This window comes from Hippocampus guttulatus, chromosome 19 (assembly GCF_054856545.1).
Source record: "Hippocampus guttulatus isolate MCC_2025c chromosome 19, RoL_Hgut_1.0, whole genome shotgun sequence".
Classification (NCBI taxonomy): Eukaryota; Metazoa; Chordata; class Actinopteri; order Syngnathiformes; family Syngnathidae; genus Hippocampus; species Hippocampus guttulatus.
In genome coordinates, this window is record NC_141279.1 from 9,907,114 (window position 1) to 9,921,813 (window position 14,700).

General features: G+C 47.8%; 1 protein-coding gene across 2 annotated transcripts; it reads right to left on the reverse strand.

Moving 5' to 3' along the window:
- Positions 1 to 321: 321 nt before the first annotated feature.
- Positions 322 to 14,459, reverse strand: dcxr (dicarbonyl/L-xylulose reductase). 2 transcript variants are annotated; one of them, XM_086099439.1, is made up of 13 exons: positions 14,407 to 14,459; positions 14,146 to 14,223; positions 12,503 to 12,600; positions 12,257 to 12,411; positions 12,098 to 12,140; positions 11,894 to 11,993; positions 11,726 to 11,790; positions 10,326 to 10,443; positions 1,382 to 1,479; positions 1,136 to 1,290; positions 977 to 1,019; positions 773 to 872; positions 322 to 545 (listed from the first exon to the last, which is right to left on the reverse strand). In XM_086099439.1, the coding sequence occupies exons 2-13, from the start codon at positions 14,195 to 14,197 to the stop codon at positions 451 to 453; spliced, it is 1,122 nt and encodes a 373-aa protein (XP_085955565.1). In that variant the 5' UTR covers positions 14,198 to 14,223; positions 14,407 to 14,459; the 3' UTR covers positions 322 to 450. The 2 variants fall into 2 exon arrangements, with proteins under 2 accessions (XP_085955565.1, XP_085955566.1); XM_086099440.1 differs by lacking the exons at positions 322 to 545; positions 773 to 872; positions 977 to 1,019; positions 1,136 to 1,290; positions 1,382 to 1,479 and adding an exon at positions 6,158 to 6,480.
- Between the last annotated feature and the right edge of the window lie 241 nt (positions 14,460 to 14,700).

A 14,700-nucleotide genomic window follows, 5' to 3' on the forward strand; every position in this document is an offset into this window, starting at 1 on the left:
TTTTTAAATCGTGTTTGCTTTCAAAACTTAGCTTGTAGCAGACATGTGCACATTTTCAGCATGACATCTCTGATCCACTGGTGAAAGGACACTTTGATCCTCTCCTCTTTCATCTAGAACTGCTTCAGACAACAACGTTTATGCAGAAAAGTGGTGAATATTGCATGACTGTCCTATGTGTTGTGTTATTTTTGTTATTTTGACTTCAAAATGGCGCCGCGAGAGTGGCTGCCTTTCCAGCAGCTCCTATATTTTGTTGTTCTACTTCTTCCATTCATAACTTTGCTGCTGTGAATTAGGAATTCCTCCATTGCGAGACTAATAAAGGTTATCTTATCTTAAAAAAAAAAAAGGATGTTTATTGTGCTTTCTTTTTTTCAAAACTAAACATATTTTTTAACGTAAACTACTAGCCGATTTTATTACGTTCCCTTTCAGGCACAGCGGTTACTACAGTGGACATTTGTTGTGCAAGAAAGCGTTAATATTATTCCACTTACCTTGTTTTTCAGATGATACGTCGCTCCGATTATAAGTCGCACCAGCTAAAAAATGCATAATTCAGAAGGAAAAAACATATAAATCGCACTGGAGTCTAAATTTATTTGATAAAATCCAACACCAAAAACATGACTTTGGTCAACATGTCCAGTGCTCCTTTCGTGGCACCTGAAAGGTGTATCAAATACAAGATGAATCAAGAGACATTGTGCTCTTTCTTAGCAACAATTACAAAGTCAGTTCTAGAAATATGGGACTTCGGTTTACTCACAGTAGACAGTATGGTTTTTGAGGGCACACTGTGACGCCTGGCTAGACACATTGACGATGGAGCCTCCTGATCTTCTGGCGATCATCCCATGTGCCACGACCTGCCACACACATACAGTAGCCTTCTTATATTCGGTGGAAACGGTTTGGAGTAAAAGAAGCTCCTCAACATGCTGCTCAAAAACAGTCAATTCTTCATTTATACCTGGGAGACATGCAGCACTGCTTTCACATTCACAGTGAAGGACCTAGGAAGAAGACACTTCATTGACTTACTTGGCCACATTTTCACTTTCCAATTTCAGTTGGAGTTATTTCGTTAGTTCTCGGCAACCATAATAACCTTGTTCACGAATTGACTTACTGGTCAAATTGGTCAGGTGTGACCTCAAGAAATGGCTGGAGTGTGGCACATGCAGCATTATTGATGAGTAGATCAATGGGACCGATGTTTTTGAGGGCGGCATCTGTGGCCCCCCACTCTGCCAAGTCGACACGCACAGGGACGATGGATGGACACTACGGCAACACACCAGAAAAGAGACACATGGATGCAGGAGTAAAAAAAGCAAATCGGAATACAGTACTTCGAATACTACTAATCCTGTACCTCGTGCACCAGACTGTCCAGGTCAGACTGCGTCCGGGTGACCGCTGTGACAATTGCGCCGTAACGCGCCAGCGACAAAGCCGTGGCCCTTCCAATCCCTGAGAGACAGTACATACAGTACAAAAAACAAAGGGAGTGTGAATTAATACAACAAAAACAAATTGTTCAACGTTTAGGGCCACACAGTCCCAAAAATAATCGAAAAGAGATGATAATGTAAATATGACTACTTAATCATACATTCAAAATATGGTCTCATTGTATTTTTTAAATATTGTGTTAATATAACCCTCATATTGTAATGAAAATTTACAGATTCACGCATCCATTTCCTATACCTCTTACCGGAGACCAGATATGAACTCATGACCTCTGAATTTAGACGAAAGTCGTGTATGGTGCCTGCTGATAGGATTACAATGATCTATATAACCCAACGTGAAATGTAACGCAAACTGATGTTCCAGTTTAAACCATAACTGTCAGAACCAGGCTTGGACACAGACAGGACATAGTTGCAGGGTTCAAAGTAAAAAGATTTATTTTAGGATCAGCCACTGACAACTCGAAACGGCAAGGCTGTGGAAATAGTGCAAGGACTTGTCAGATCTATGGCGAGAGGCTGGAGTGGATGCACAACTCCATCCATCCATCCATCCATCTTCTACCGCTTATCCGGGGCCGGGTCGCGGGGGCAAAAGCTTTAGCAGGGAAGCCCAGACTTCCCTCTCCCTAGCTACTTCTTCCAGCTCTCCCCGGGGGATCCCGAGGCGTTCCCAGGCCAGCTGGGTGACATAGTCACTCCAGCGTGTCCTGGGTCTTCCTCGGGGTCTCCTCCCGGTGGGACATGCCCGGAACACCTCACCAGGGAGGCGTTCAGGAGGCATCCGAATCAGATGCCCAAGCCACCTCATCTGGCTCCTCTCGATGTGGAGGAGAAGCGGCTCGACTCTGAGCCCCTCCCGGATGACCGAGCTTCTCACCTTATCTCTAAGGGAGAGCCCGGACACCCTGCGGAGAAAACTCATTTCGGCCGCTTGTATCCGGGATCTCGTTCTTTCGGTCACGACCCATAGCTCGTGACCATAGATGAGGGTTGGAACGTAGATCGACCGGTAAATTGAGAGCTTCGCCCTTTGGCTCAGCTCCTTCTTCACCACGACAGACCGATACAACGTCCGCATCACAGCAGACGCTGCACCGATCCGCCTGTCGATCTCTCGCTCCCTCCTGCCCTCACTCGTGAACAAGACCCCAAGATACTTAAACTCCTCCACTCGGGGCAAGATCTCTCCCCCGACCCGGAGGGGGCACTCCACTCTTTTCCGACTGAGGACCATGGTTTCAGATTTGGAGGTGCTGATTTTCATCCCAACCGCTTCACACTCGGCTGCGAAACGCTCCAGTGAGAGTTGGAGAGCCCCGTTTGAAGGAGCCAACAGCACCACATCATCTGCAAAAAGCAGGGATGCAATACTGAGGCCACCAAAACGGACGCCCTCAACGCTTCGGCTGCGCCTAGAAATTCTGTCCATAAAGATTATGAACAGAATCGGTGACAAAGGGCAGCCTTGGCGGAGTCCTACCCTCACTGGAAACGATTCCGACTTACTGCCGGCAATGCGAACCAAACTCTGACATCGGTGGTATAGTGACCGAATAGCCCGTATCAGGGGGTTCGGTACCCCATACCCACGAAGCACCCCCCACAGAACTCCCCGAGGGACACGGTCAAACGCCTTCTCCAAGTCCACAAAACACATGTAGACTGGTTGGGCGAATTCCCACATACCCTCGAGGACCCTGCTAAGGGTGTAGAGCTGGTCCACTGTTCCACGGCCGGGACGAAAACCACACTGCTCCTCCTCAATCTGAGGCTCGACTTCCTGACGGACCCTCCTCTCCAGCACCCCTGAATAGACCTTACCAGGGAGGCTGAGGAGTGTGATCCCTCTGTAGTTGGAACACACCCTCCGGTCCCCCTTTTTAAAAAGAGGGACTACCACCCCGGTCTGCCAATCCAGAGGCACTCTCCCCGTTGACCACGCGATGTTGCAGAGGCGTGTCAACCAGGACAGCCCCACAACATCCAGAGCCTTGAGGAACTCCGGGCGGATCTCATCCACCCCTGGGGCCCTGCCACCGAGGAGCTTTTTAACCACATCGGTGACTTCAACCACAGAGATAGGAGAGCCCACCTCAGGGTCCTCAGACTCTGCTTCCTCCAAGGAAGACGTGTTGGTGGAGTTGAGGAGGTCTTCGAAGTACTCTGCCCACCGGTTCACAACGTCCCGAGTCGAAGTCAGCAGTGCCCCATCCCCACTGTACACAGTGTTAGTGGTGCACTGCTTCCCCCTCCTGAGACGTCGGATGGTGGACCAGAATTTCCTCGAAGCCGTCCGGAAGTCGGCTTCCATGGCCTCACCGAACTCTTCCCACGCTCGGGTTTTTGCCTCGGCGACCACCGAAGCTGCGTTCCGCTTGGCCAGTCGATACCCGTCAGCTGCCTCTGGGGTCCCACAGGCCATAAAGGCTCGATAGGACTCCTTCTTCAGCTTGACGGCATCCCTTACTGCTGGTGTCCACCAGCGAGTACGAGGGTTGCCGCCACGACAGGCACCAACCACCTTACGGCCACAACTCAGATTGGCCGCCTCAACAATAGAGGCACGGAACATGGTCCACTCGGACTCAATGTCCCCCGTCTCCCCCGGAACATGGGAAAAGCTCTGTCGGAGGTGGGAGTTGAAACTCCTTCTGACAGGGGATTCCGCCAGACGCTCCCAACAAACCCTCACAATACGTTTGGGTCTGCCAGGATGGACCGGCATCTTCCCCCACCATCGGAGCCTACTCACCACCAGGTGGTGATCAGTTGACAGCTCCGCCCCTCTCTTCACCCGAGTGTCCAAAACATGCGGCCGCAAATCCGATGATACAACCACAAGGTCGATCATCGAACTACGGCCCAGGGTGTCCTGGTGCCAAGTGCACATATGGACACCCTTATGTTTGAACAAGGTGTTCGTTATGGACAGTCCGTGACGAGCACAGAAGTCCAATAACAAAACACCACTCGAGTTCTGATCGGGGGGGCCGTTCCTCCCAATCACGCCCCTCCAGGTCTCACTGTCATTGCCCACGTGAGTATTGAAGTCCCCCAGCAGAACAAGGGAGTCCCCAGCAGGAGTACTCTCCAGCACACCCTCCAAGGACTCCAAAAAGGGTGGGTATGCTGAGCTGCCGTTTGGTGCATATGCACAAACAACAGTCAGGACCCGTCCCCCCACCCGAAGGCGGAGGGAAGCAACCCTCTCGTCTACCGGTGTGAACCCCAATGTACAGGCACTGAGCCGGGGGGCAATGAGTATGCCCACACCTGCTCTGCGCCTCTCACCGTGAGCAACTCCAGAGTGGAAGAGAGTCCAACCCCTCTCGAGAGAACTAGTACCAGAACCCAGGCTGTGTGTGGAGGCAAGTCCGACTATATCCAGTCGGAACTTCTCTACCTCACACACCAGCTCGGGCTCCTTCCCTGCCAGAGAGGTGACATTCCATGTCCCAAGAGCTAGCTTCTGCAGCCGAGGATCGGACCGCCAGGGTCCCCGCCTTTGGCTGCCGCCCAGCTCGCATTGCACCCGACCCCTTTGACCCCTCCCACGGGTGGTGAGACCATGAGAAGGGGGACCCACGTTGCCTCTTCGGGCTGAGCCCGGCCGGGCCCCATGGGTGTAGGCCCGGCCACCAGGCGCTTGCCAACGAGCCCCACCTCCAGGCCTGGCTCCAGAGGGGGGCCCCGGTGACCCGCGTCCGGGCAAGGGAAACTGAGTGCCATCGATTTTATCTATCATAAGGGGCTTTGTGAGCCGTGCTTTGTCTGGTCCCTCACCTAGGACCTGTTTGCCATGGGTGACCCTGCCAGGGGCATAAAGCCCCAGACAACTTAGCTCCTAGGATCATTGGGACACACAAACCCCTCCACCACGGTAAGGTGACGGCTCACGGAGAGGGACGCACAACTCTTCTCAACTATATTTATAGAGCACTTTATAACAGCCACCGCTGTATACAAAGTGCTGTACGTGGAGCAAATATCACATTTACAATAATATATACAAGAAGACAAGAACGAAACACACTGGCACAGGACAAAGGGAGCCAAGAACCATTTTAACACAAGGTAAGGGAGCAACAGGTGGAAACAATCACGGTGGGGTTGACAATCAGACTGGCACAAGAGGAAGGGTAAGTGACCTGAAACGGGAGGAGAATTAGTCTTTCAAAATAAATCAGGAGGTGAGACGACAAACACAAACGACCCTCATCGCGGTGTGACAAAAAGTTGAATTCAGGGATGAATGTCATTTTAAACACAGATCCAGCCATTATCTGAACCGTTTTATCTTCACTTGGGTTGCAGGCACATATAATGAATTCATTTGACATTTATTCATATCTTTTTGGGGGGGGGGGAGTGCAAACAAAATACACACCTGCACTCTGTCAACATAGTCTTACCTTCAGGAAGGCTTTACATTTTCTCGTAAGAAAGACAAATTTGGCATGACGATTTATATAACCTAATCTGCCAGAAATACAGCCGGACTGTTGCACAGCCACAGCGCTTGACTACACGATATGGTAATGAAGGAAATTTAGACGATGCAAGACTTGGGAAGCGAGCATGCTTTTTCAGCTGAAACTGTTTTCAGTTATATAGTCACTTGTGGCAACACAACCAACACACCGAGTAAAAGAATCAAGTCCGTTGATTGATTTAAAAAAAAAAACGGCAATAACGTTTTGAAAGTAAAACATGTCTCACAGAAGCTTCAAACGCAGGCTTTCACTCACTCAGCAACGCTTACATAGACAAAGATGATACAAATAAGGGTACATTAACCAGAACTACAATTGACGTGAAAGACTAAATATAATGTTGACGAGACACCAAACAGACGACTGCTGAAGAGTTGATAGTGATGTTGTGCTCGTTTAACAGGCCAGGAACCCTCCGTCCACTGGGAGGGCCACTCCATTTGTCATTGTGCTCTTATCACTCAGCAGGAACAAAATACTGTTCACCACCTCATCCACCTCTGGACACAAACAGACACACACACACATAAAAAAAATGTGGGTTTTCAAGTTTTTTAACTGCATGAAAAAAAATGTGCGTCTGAAAGTACCGTATTGAATGGGGTGTGGAAGCAAACCGTAAATTTGCTGGCCTCCAATATAAAGTGGATGCAAGGTTGTGGTGGTGTGTTTGTCTCCCTCTGTTGGTAAGACACAGCACTCCTACCCTTTTGTTATACACTTAACGCGGTAATTCGCCCAAACAGTCTACATGTGTTTTGTGGACTTGGAGAAGGCGATTGTCCGTGTCCCTCGGGGAGTTCTGTGGGGGGTGCTTCGTGGGTATGGGGTACCGAACCCCCTGATACGGGCTGTTCGGTCACTATACCACCGATGTCAGAGTTTGGTTCGCATTGCCGGCAGTCAGTCGGAATCGTTTCCAGTGAGGGTAGGACTCCGCCAAGGCTGCCCTTTGTCGCCGGTTTTGTTCATAATCTTTATGGACAGAATTTCTAGGCGCAGCCGAAGCGTTGAGGGGGTCCGTTTTAGTGGCCTCAGTATTGCATCTCTGCAATAGATCCCGGATACAAGCGGCCGAAATGAGTTTTTTCCGCAGGGTGTCCGGGCTCTCCCTTAGAGATAAGGTGAGAAGCTCGGTCATCCGGGAGGGGCTCAGAGTCGAGCCGCTTCTCCTCCACATCGAGAGGAGCCAGATGAGGTGGCATGGGCATCTGATTCGGATGCCTCCTGAACGCCTCCCTGGTGAGGTGTTCCGGGCATGTACCACCGGGAAGGAGACCCCGAGGGAGACCCAGGACACGTTGGAGAGACTATGTCACCCAGCTGGCCTGGGAACGCCTCGGGATCCCCCGGGGAGAGCTGGAAGAAGTAGCTAGGGAGAGGGAAGTCTGGGCTTCCCTGCTAAAGCTGTTGGCCCCGCGACCCGGCCCCGGATAAGCGGTAGAAGATGGATGGATGGATGGACTTAACGTGGTTAATAGGGACCAGAACCCCCTGCAAAAGACGAAAATTCGCGAAGTGGGAGTTGCCCCGCCCTAGGAATTTTTGTGTCAGGGTTTGTGGGTACCAGCATGTTTAAAATATGTAAACAGTATTTATACTTGACATATTTGAGACAAAGACTATAGCAGTTCACCTATTTAATTAAATCTTTAATTATAAAACCTTATATAGTAATTAAAATTCATCAGCATTGCCTTCAGAGAGAAGCTGACAGAGAGAAGAGAGCCTTGCGCTGGTGGCGTAGAACAGGGGTCCCCAACCTTTTTTGCCCCACGGACTGGTTTATGTCAGACACTATTTTCAGGGACCGGCATTTAAAGTGTGGCGGAAATAATACAACAAAATAATATGGTATGAGCTGCATGAAAACTGTGGTGTTTTCGAAATATAATAATAAACACAAGGAGCGTCGAATCTGGCCGCAACACTGATCGCAACACTGGTAATGTTTAATGCATTCAAAATACGAAACATCGCAAATTCAAAGTGCATGAAAATGACGACTCACTACAGCCCCGAGCTTGATTTTCTGCAACCAGACGGTCCCATCTCAGGGTAATAGGAGACAATGACACCTCAAGTGTGTGGTTTATGTCCAGTCTCCTTCGTAATGTTGTTTTAGTTGCTGCAGAAAACCCCCGTCTCACACAGGTAGGATGTCATAAATAGCAACAGTGCTATTGTGGCGATCTCCGAGTATTCAGCCATAACTTTAATCCAGTTGTCTCAAACGTACTTTTAAGGCCGCTGTCATTTGTGATCTCCAGCAGTTTTTTTTAACTCATTTTGCGAGCTCCGGCGTTTTGTTTTTAGCGTAATCGGTCACGTGACGGAGAAGCGTGGCTTGACGTGTGTCAAGCGTGACACAGACGGATGTAACGGAGAATCCGGTAATTTTTCAAAATAATACATCTTTCGAATTCTGAAATAAATAAAACGGAATTAAGGCAAGTTCTTTCTGTGCGGCTTGGAACCAAATGCTCTGCGGACCGGTAGCGGTCCGCGGACCGGCGGTTGGCGACCCCTGGCGTAGAAGGCGGCCCTCATTTGACGGCCTGACGGCGTAGCCACCGTGAGCCTCCAGCTAGTTCCTGGCCAGCTATCCCCACGCAGCCGATGTGTTAATGATAAGACAATTAATCGGTGTTGATGAGAAGGGGGCGAAGAGAGACGGTGCTGCTGCTTTCGGCCAGGCCCACACCCGCCCCACTCTCTCGCTCAAGTTCAAGTTAAATCATTTCAAACGTTGTTCACCTTTGATGTGGCCTACAAGCTGTACTACTTACTTACTTACAATGAGCATGCCCACACCTGCTCTGTGCCTCTCACCGTGAGCAACTCCAGAGTGGAAGAGAGTCCAACCCCTCTCGAGAGAACTGGTACCAGAACCCAGGCTGTGTGTGGAGGCAAGTCCGACAATATCCAGTCGGAACTTCTCTGCCTCACACACCAGCTCGGGCTCCTTCCCTGCCAGAGAGGTGACATTCCATGTCCCAAGAGCTAGCTTCTGCAGCCGAGGATCGGACCGCCAGGGTCCCCGCCTTTGGCTGCCGCCCAGCTCGCATTGCACCCGACCCCTTTGACCCCTCCCACGGGTGGTGAGACCATGAGAAGGGGGACCCACGTTGCCTCTCCGGGCTGAGCCCGGCCGGGCCCCATGGGTGTAGGCCCGGCCACCAGGCGCTCGCCAACGAGCCCCACTTCCAGGCCTGGCTCCAGAGGGGGGCCCCGCTGACCCGCGTCCGGGCAAGGGAAACTGAGTGCCATTGATTTTATTTATCATAAGGGGTTTTATGAGTCGTCCTTTGTCTGGTCCCTCACCTAGGACCTGTTTGCCATGGGTGACCCTGCCAGGGGCATAAAGCCCCAGGCAACTTAGCTCCTAGGATCATTGGGACACACAAACCCCTCCACCACGGTAAGGTGACGGCTCACGGAGGGGAATATATCATAATAAGACAATTAATCGGGTCACAGGGTCATGTTACGACGGCGTGACATCATGGCCGTAAAGTGGACGGTTGCCGAAAAGTGTTGATATAAAAGGTGGCTACTGACAATAAACGGCAGTGAGCACCGTCAGTCTCCACGTGTTTTATTGAACATAACAAGGAGGCAAAGAGAGACGGTGGTGCTGCTGCTTTCGGGCAGGCCAACACCCGTCCCCTCTTTCTCTCTCTCTGACGCGCATGTAGAAGCAACAGAAGAGACAGTATGCCAGACAGTCACCAGCGTGATGAGACTGAAGGTGCTGGGCGGGGCTGTGAAGACGCGGAGCCAATCAGCTCATGGGATAAATCCAATCGGTGCTGTCATTGGCCGATGTCGCACCCGGAACCAACCTTGAATGAGTGTCCGCTGGATTTACAGTACAGGCATGTACAAAACCTCCGAGTCATTCAGCCTTTTTTTTCTGAATACAGTACTTTGGAAAAATCCACGATACACTGAAACCGCGATAAGTGAACCGCTAAGTAGCGAGGGATCACTGTAATTGATTTTTTTTGTTTGTTTTTTGGGCTGGCATAGCAAACTATGTGGTTGATAATGTTAAAATGTCTACACACCCCCTGTTCAAATGCGAGGTTATTATCATACAAAGAGATCAAGTTAAATCATTTCAAACGTTGTTCACCTTTGATGTGACCTACAAGCTGTACTACTTACTTGACAATTGCTTTTAAATCAAATCGGCGAAGGTTGTAAAAACAACCGAGATAATGTGATGGGGAAAAAAACATGGTTTCAGATGTACGATATTATAGAACATTAATTTAGCGTTGAACGAGCAGAGGCTAATTGCGATCAAGGCAAAGGAGCAGTCAAGACTGCCGACTCCAACCTGCAAAGCGGCCCAGCGGGATGCGGGATGTCATGGTCTTCGCTTTCTCCGAGTCGCTCCAACCTCGACGGCCCATTTCCGTCATCACCACGGTGGGGTTCACGCTGTTCACGCGAATCTGACAAAGGCCACATGGGACATTCAGTAAGACTCCATAATAACAGCGACAAAGTGTATACAATAAAAGCATACTACGATGCAAGTCGGGCACAATGACCCCTCGTCCACCAATGTTCATTCAGGGGCTCTGTAAGCATGAAATATTGTTTGTGTTTTTAAATGGATCTTTATTGTGCTTTCTTTTTTTCAAAACTAAACATATTTTTTAACGTAAACTACTAGCCGATTTTATTACGTTCCCTTTCAGGCACAGCGGTTACTACAGTGGACAGGTTGTCATTTGTTGTGCAAGAAAGGGTCAATATTATTCCACTTACCGTGTTTTTCAGATTATACGTCGCTCCGATTATAAGTCGCACCAGCCAAAAAATGCATAATTCAGAAGGAAAAAACATATAAGTCGTACTGGAGTGTAAGTCACATTTTTGGGGGAAATTTATCTGATAAAATCCAACACCAAAAACACATGTCATTTTGAAAGGCAATTTAAAATTAAAATAAAATAGAGAACAACAGGCTGAATAAGTGTACTAACGTTACATGACTGACATGCCTGGTAATGTCAGTAACGACGTAAAAATATTAAGAGTTATTCAGATAACTCTAGCATAAAGAACATGCTAATAAGATTGCAAAACTATCACTTTCACTCCAAATCACTAAATCCAATGAAATCTTCATCCTTGGTGTCACTTTTAAACAACTCCCCCAACTCGGGAGGTAGACGATGCGCCGCTTCCTCGTCTACGTCGCTTACGTCAAACTCATAGTCAATTTATCAACACAGGCCGAGAGCGCCCTCTTGTCGTTTAATGTGAAAATAACATGTGAAATGACATAATCATCCATCCATCCATCCATTTTCCGAACCGCTTGATCCTCACTAGGGTCGCGGGGGGTGCTGGAGCCTATCCCAGCCGTCTTCGGGCAGGAGGCGGGGGACACCCTGAATCAGTTGCCAGCCAATCGCAGGGCACACAGAGACGAACAACCATCCACGCCCACACTCACACCTAGGGACAATTTAGAGCGTCCAATCAACCTGCCATGCATGTTTTTGGAATGTGGGAGGAAACCGGAGCACCCGGAGAAAACCCACGCAGGCCATGTGTTAATAATTTCACACATAAGTCGCACCCCCGGCCAAACTATGAAAAAAAAACTGCGACTTACAGTCCGGAAAATACGGTGATAAAGAAATAGTGGTTGTGGAAGAAAGTCAACATTTCTATTGTGGAAAATACGGTAAATGCTACTATGCATCCGATAACGCAGAGTACCTGATGGGGTCCCAGCTCCAGAGCCATGACTTTGGTCAACATGTCCAGTGCTCCTTTCGTGGCACCTGAAAGGTGTATCAAATACAAGATGAATCAAGAGACATTGTGCTCTTTCTTAGCAACAATTACAAAGTCAGTTCTAGAAATATGGGACTTCGGTTTACTCACAGTAGACAGTATGGTTTTTGAGGGCACACTGTGACGCCTGGCTAGACACATTGACGATGGAGCCTCCTGATCTTCTGGCTATCATCCCACCTGCCACGACCTGCCACACACATACGGTAGCCTTCTTATATTCGGTGGAAACGGTTTGGAGTAAGAGTAGCTCCTCAACATGCTGCTCAAAAACAGTCAATTCTTTATTTATACCTGGGAGACATGCAGCACCGCTTTCACATTCACAGTGAAGGACCTAGGAAGAAGACACTTCATTGACTTACTTGGCCACATTTTCACTTTCCAATTTCAGTTGGAGTTATTTCGCTAGTTCTCGGCAACCATAATAACCTTGTTCACGAATTGACTTACTGGTCAAATTGGTCAGGTGTGACCTCAAGAAATGGCTGGAGTGTGGCACATGCAGCATTATTGATGAGTAGATCAATGGGACCGATGTTTTTGAGGGCGGCATCTGTGGCCCCCCAGTCTGCCAAGTCGACACGCACAGGGACGATGGATGGACACTACGGCAACACACCAGAAAAGAGACACATGGATGCAGGAGTAAAAAAAGCAAATCGGAATACAGTACTTCGAATACTACTAATCCTGTACCTCGTGCACCAGACTGTCCAGGTCAGACTGCGTCCGGGTGACCGCTGTGACAATTGCGCCGTAACGCGCCAGCGACAAAGCCGTGGCCCTTCCAATCCCTGAGAGACAGTACATACAGTACAAAAAACAAAGGGAGTGTGAATTAATACAACAAAAACAAATTGTTCAACGTTTAGGGCCACACAGTCCCAAAAATAATCGAAAAGAGATGATAATGTAAATATGACTACTTAATCATACATTCAAAATATGGTCTCATTGTATTTTTTAAATATTGTGTTAATATAACCCTCATATTGTAATGAAAATTTACAGATTCACGCATCCATTTCCTATACCTCTTACCGGAGACCAGATATGAACTCATGACCTCTGAATTTAGACGAAAGTCGTGTATGGTGCCTCCTGATAGGATTACAATGATCTATATAACCCAATGTGAAATGTAACGCAAACTGATGTTCCAGTTTAAACCACAACTGTCAGAACCAGGCTTGGACACAGACAGGACAAAGTTGCAGGGTTCAAAGTAAAAAGATTTATTTGAGGATCAGCCACTGACAACTCGAAACGGCAAGGCTGTGGAAATAGTGCAAGGACTGGTCAGATCTGTGGCGAGAGGCTGGAGTGGACGCACAACTCTTCTCAACTGTATTTATAGAGCACTTTATAACAGCCACCGCTGTATACAAAGTGCTGTACGTGGAGCAAATATCACATTTACAATAATAGATACAAGAGGACAAGAACGAAACACACTGGCACAGGACAAAGGGAGCCAAGAACCATTTTAACACAAGGTAAGGGAGCAACAGGTGGAAACAATCACGGTGGGGTTGACAATCAAACTGGCACAAGAGGAAGGGTAAGTGACCTGAAACGGGAGGAGAATTAGTCTTTCAAAATAAAGCAGGAGGTGAGACGACAAACACAAACGACCCTCATCGCGGTGTGACAAAAAGTTGAATTCAGGGATGAATGTCATTTTAAACACAGATCCAGCCATTATCTGAACCGTTTTATCTTCACTTGGGTTGCAGGCACATATAATGAATTCATTTGACATTTATTCATATCTTTTTGGGGGGGGGGGGGGAGTGCAAACAAAATACACACCTGCACTCTGTCAACATAGTCTTACCTTCAGGAAGGCTTTACATTTTCTCGTAAGAAAGACAAATTTGGCATGACGATTTATATAACCTAATCTGCAAAAACGTCACCACGAAACGATAATTTATTGTTTTGTCTTTCAATTATTGTTGCATAATCTCGCTATACAATAAAGGTCAGCTTCTCCAAATGTTGTGTGGCTTTTTGGATTATCCTAAAATATGAACAAGAGTTAAATATACATAGTCAAAATGCACCAGAGCTGTTTGAAAAGGCAACAAAGAACCAATGAGTACTATCATACCGTTATTTGAACATCGTGCCAATATTTTTGGCATACATTTATGTAAAAGTAGCACGGATTACATTTAACTATACACTGTATTTTATTTAGTCGAGAAGCATATAGTGTTTTATTACTGATGAGGGGGGTTGAACACTTTGATCGTGGTGTTCAAAACCATCCACTGGGGACGCTAAACACCACGATAGCCGCAAGGAGACTTTTTTTTTTTCCGTCTTGCGTTTACCTTTTCCTGCTCCGGTGACCAGAGCGTGTTTGCCTTCAAATGAAATCTCCATGCCGAAACAAGTCCAAATAAAATCAACTGCAAATGAAAGCAGAACATGTAAGAACATGTCACTCTTTCGTCCCGGATAGAAGCGACGAGTTGGACTATCACTTGATGATACGCGACGAAAACTGCAAAATCGCTCCCTTAAATGCTCATTTCAACAGAGAATATGTGTGTTTTATGGATGTCTGAAAATGTAAGAGTTATAGCGCTCACCAAAGTCGTGCAAACACAAAAGAGGCTGGCCTGTAACGCAGTTGTCAGGAAGAGGCGTCACACGGTTCCGTTTGGCTACCAAATTTAAAGTTTAAACGTAATGGTCAAAGTGAGCTTGAACCAACTCGCACAGTCATCGACAACCCACCAAGTTATTTTGTTTATTTGCCACGTGCAGATTTTGATAAATTCAACAGAGCTATCTCATCTAGTTTATTACCCTCACCTACACATGAGGTTCGATGCACGCCTCTGGAAACGACACTGACGATACCCCTCGGCAAAATGATGCAG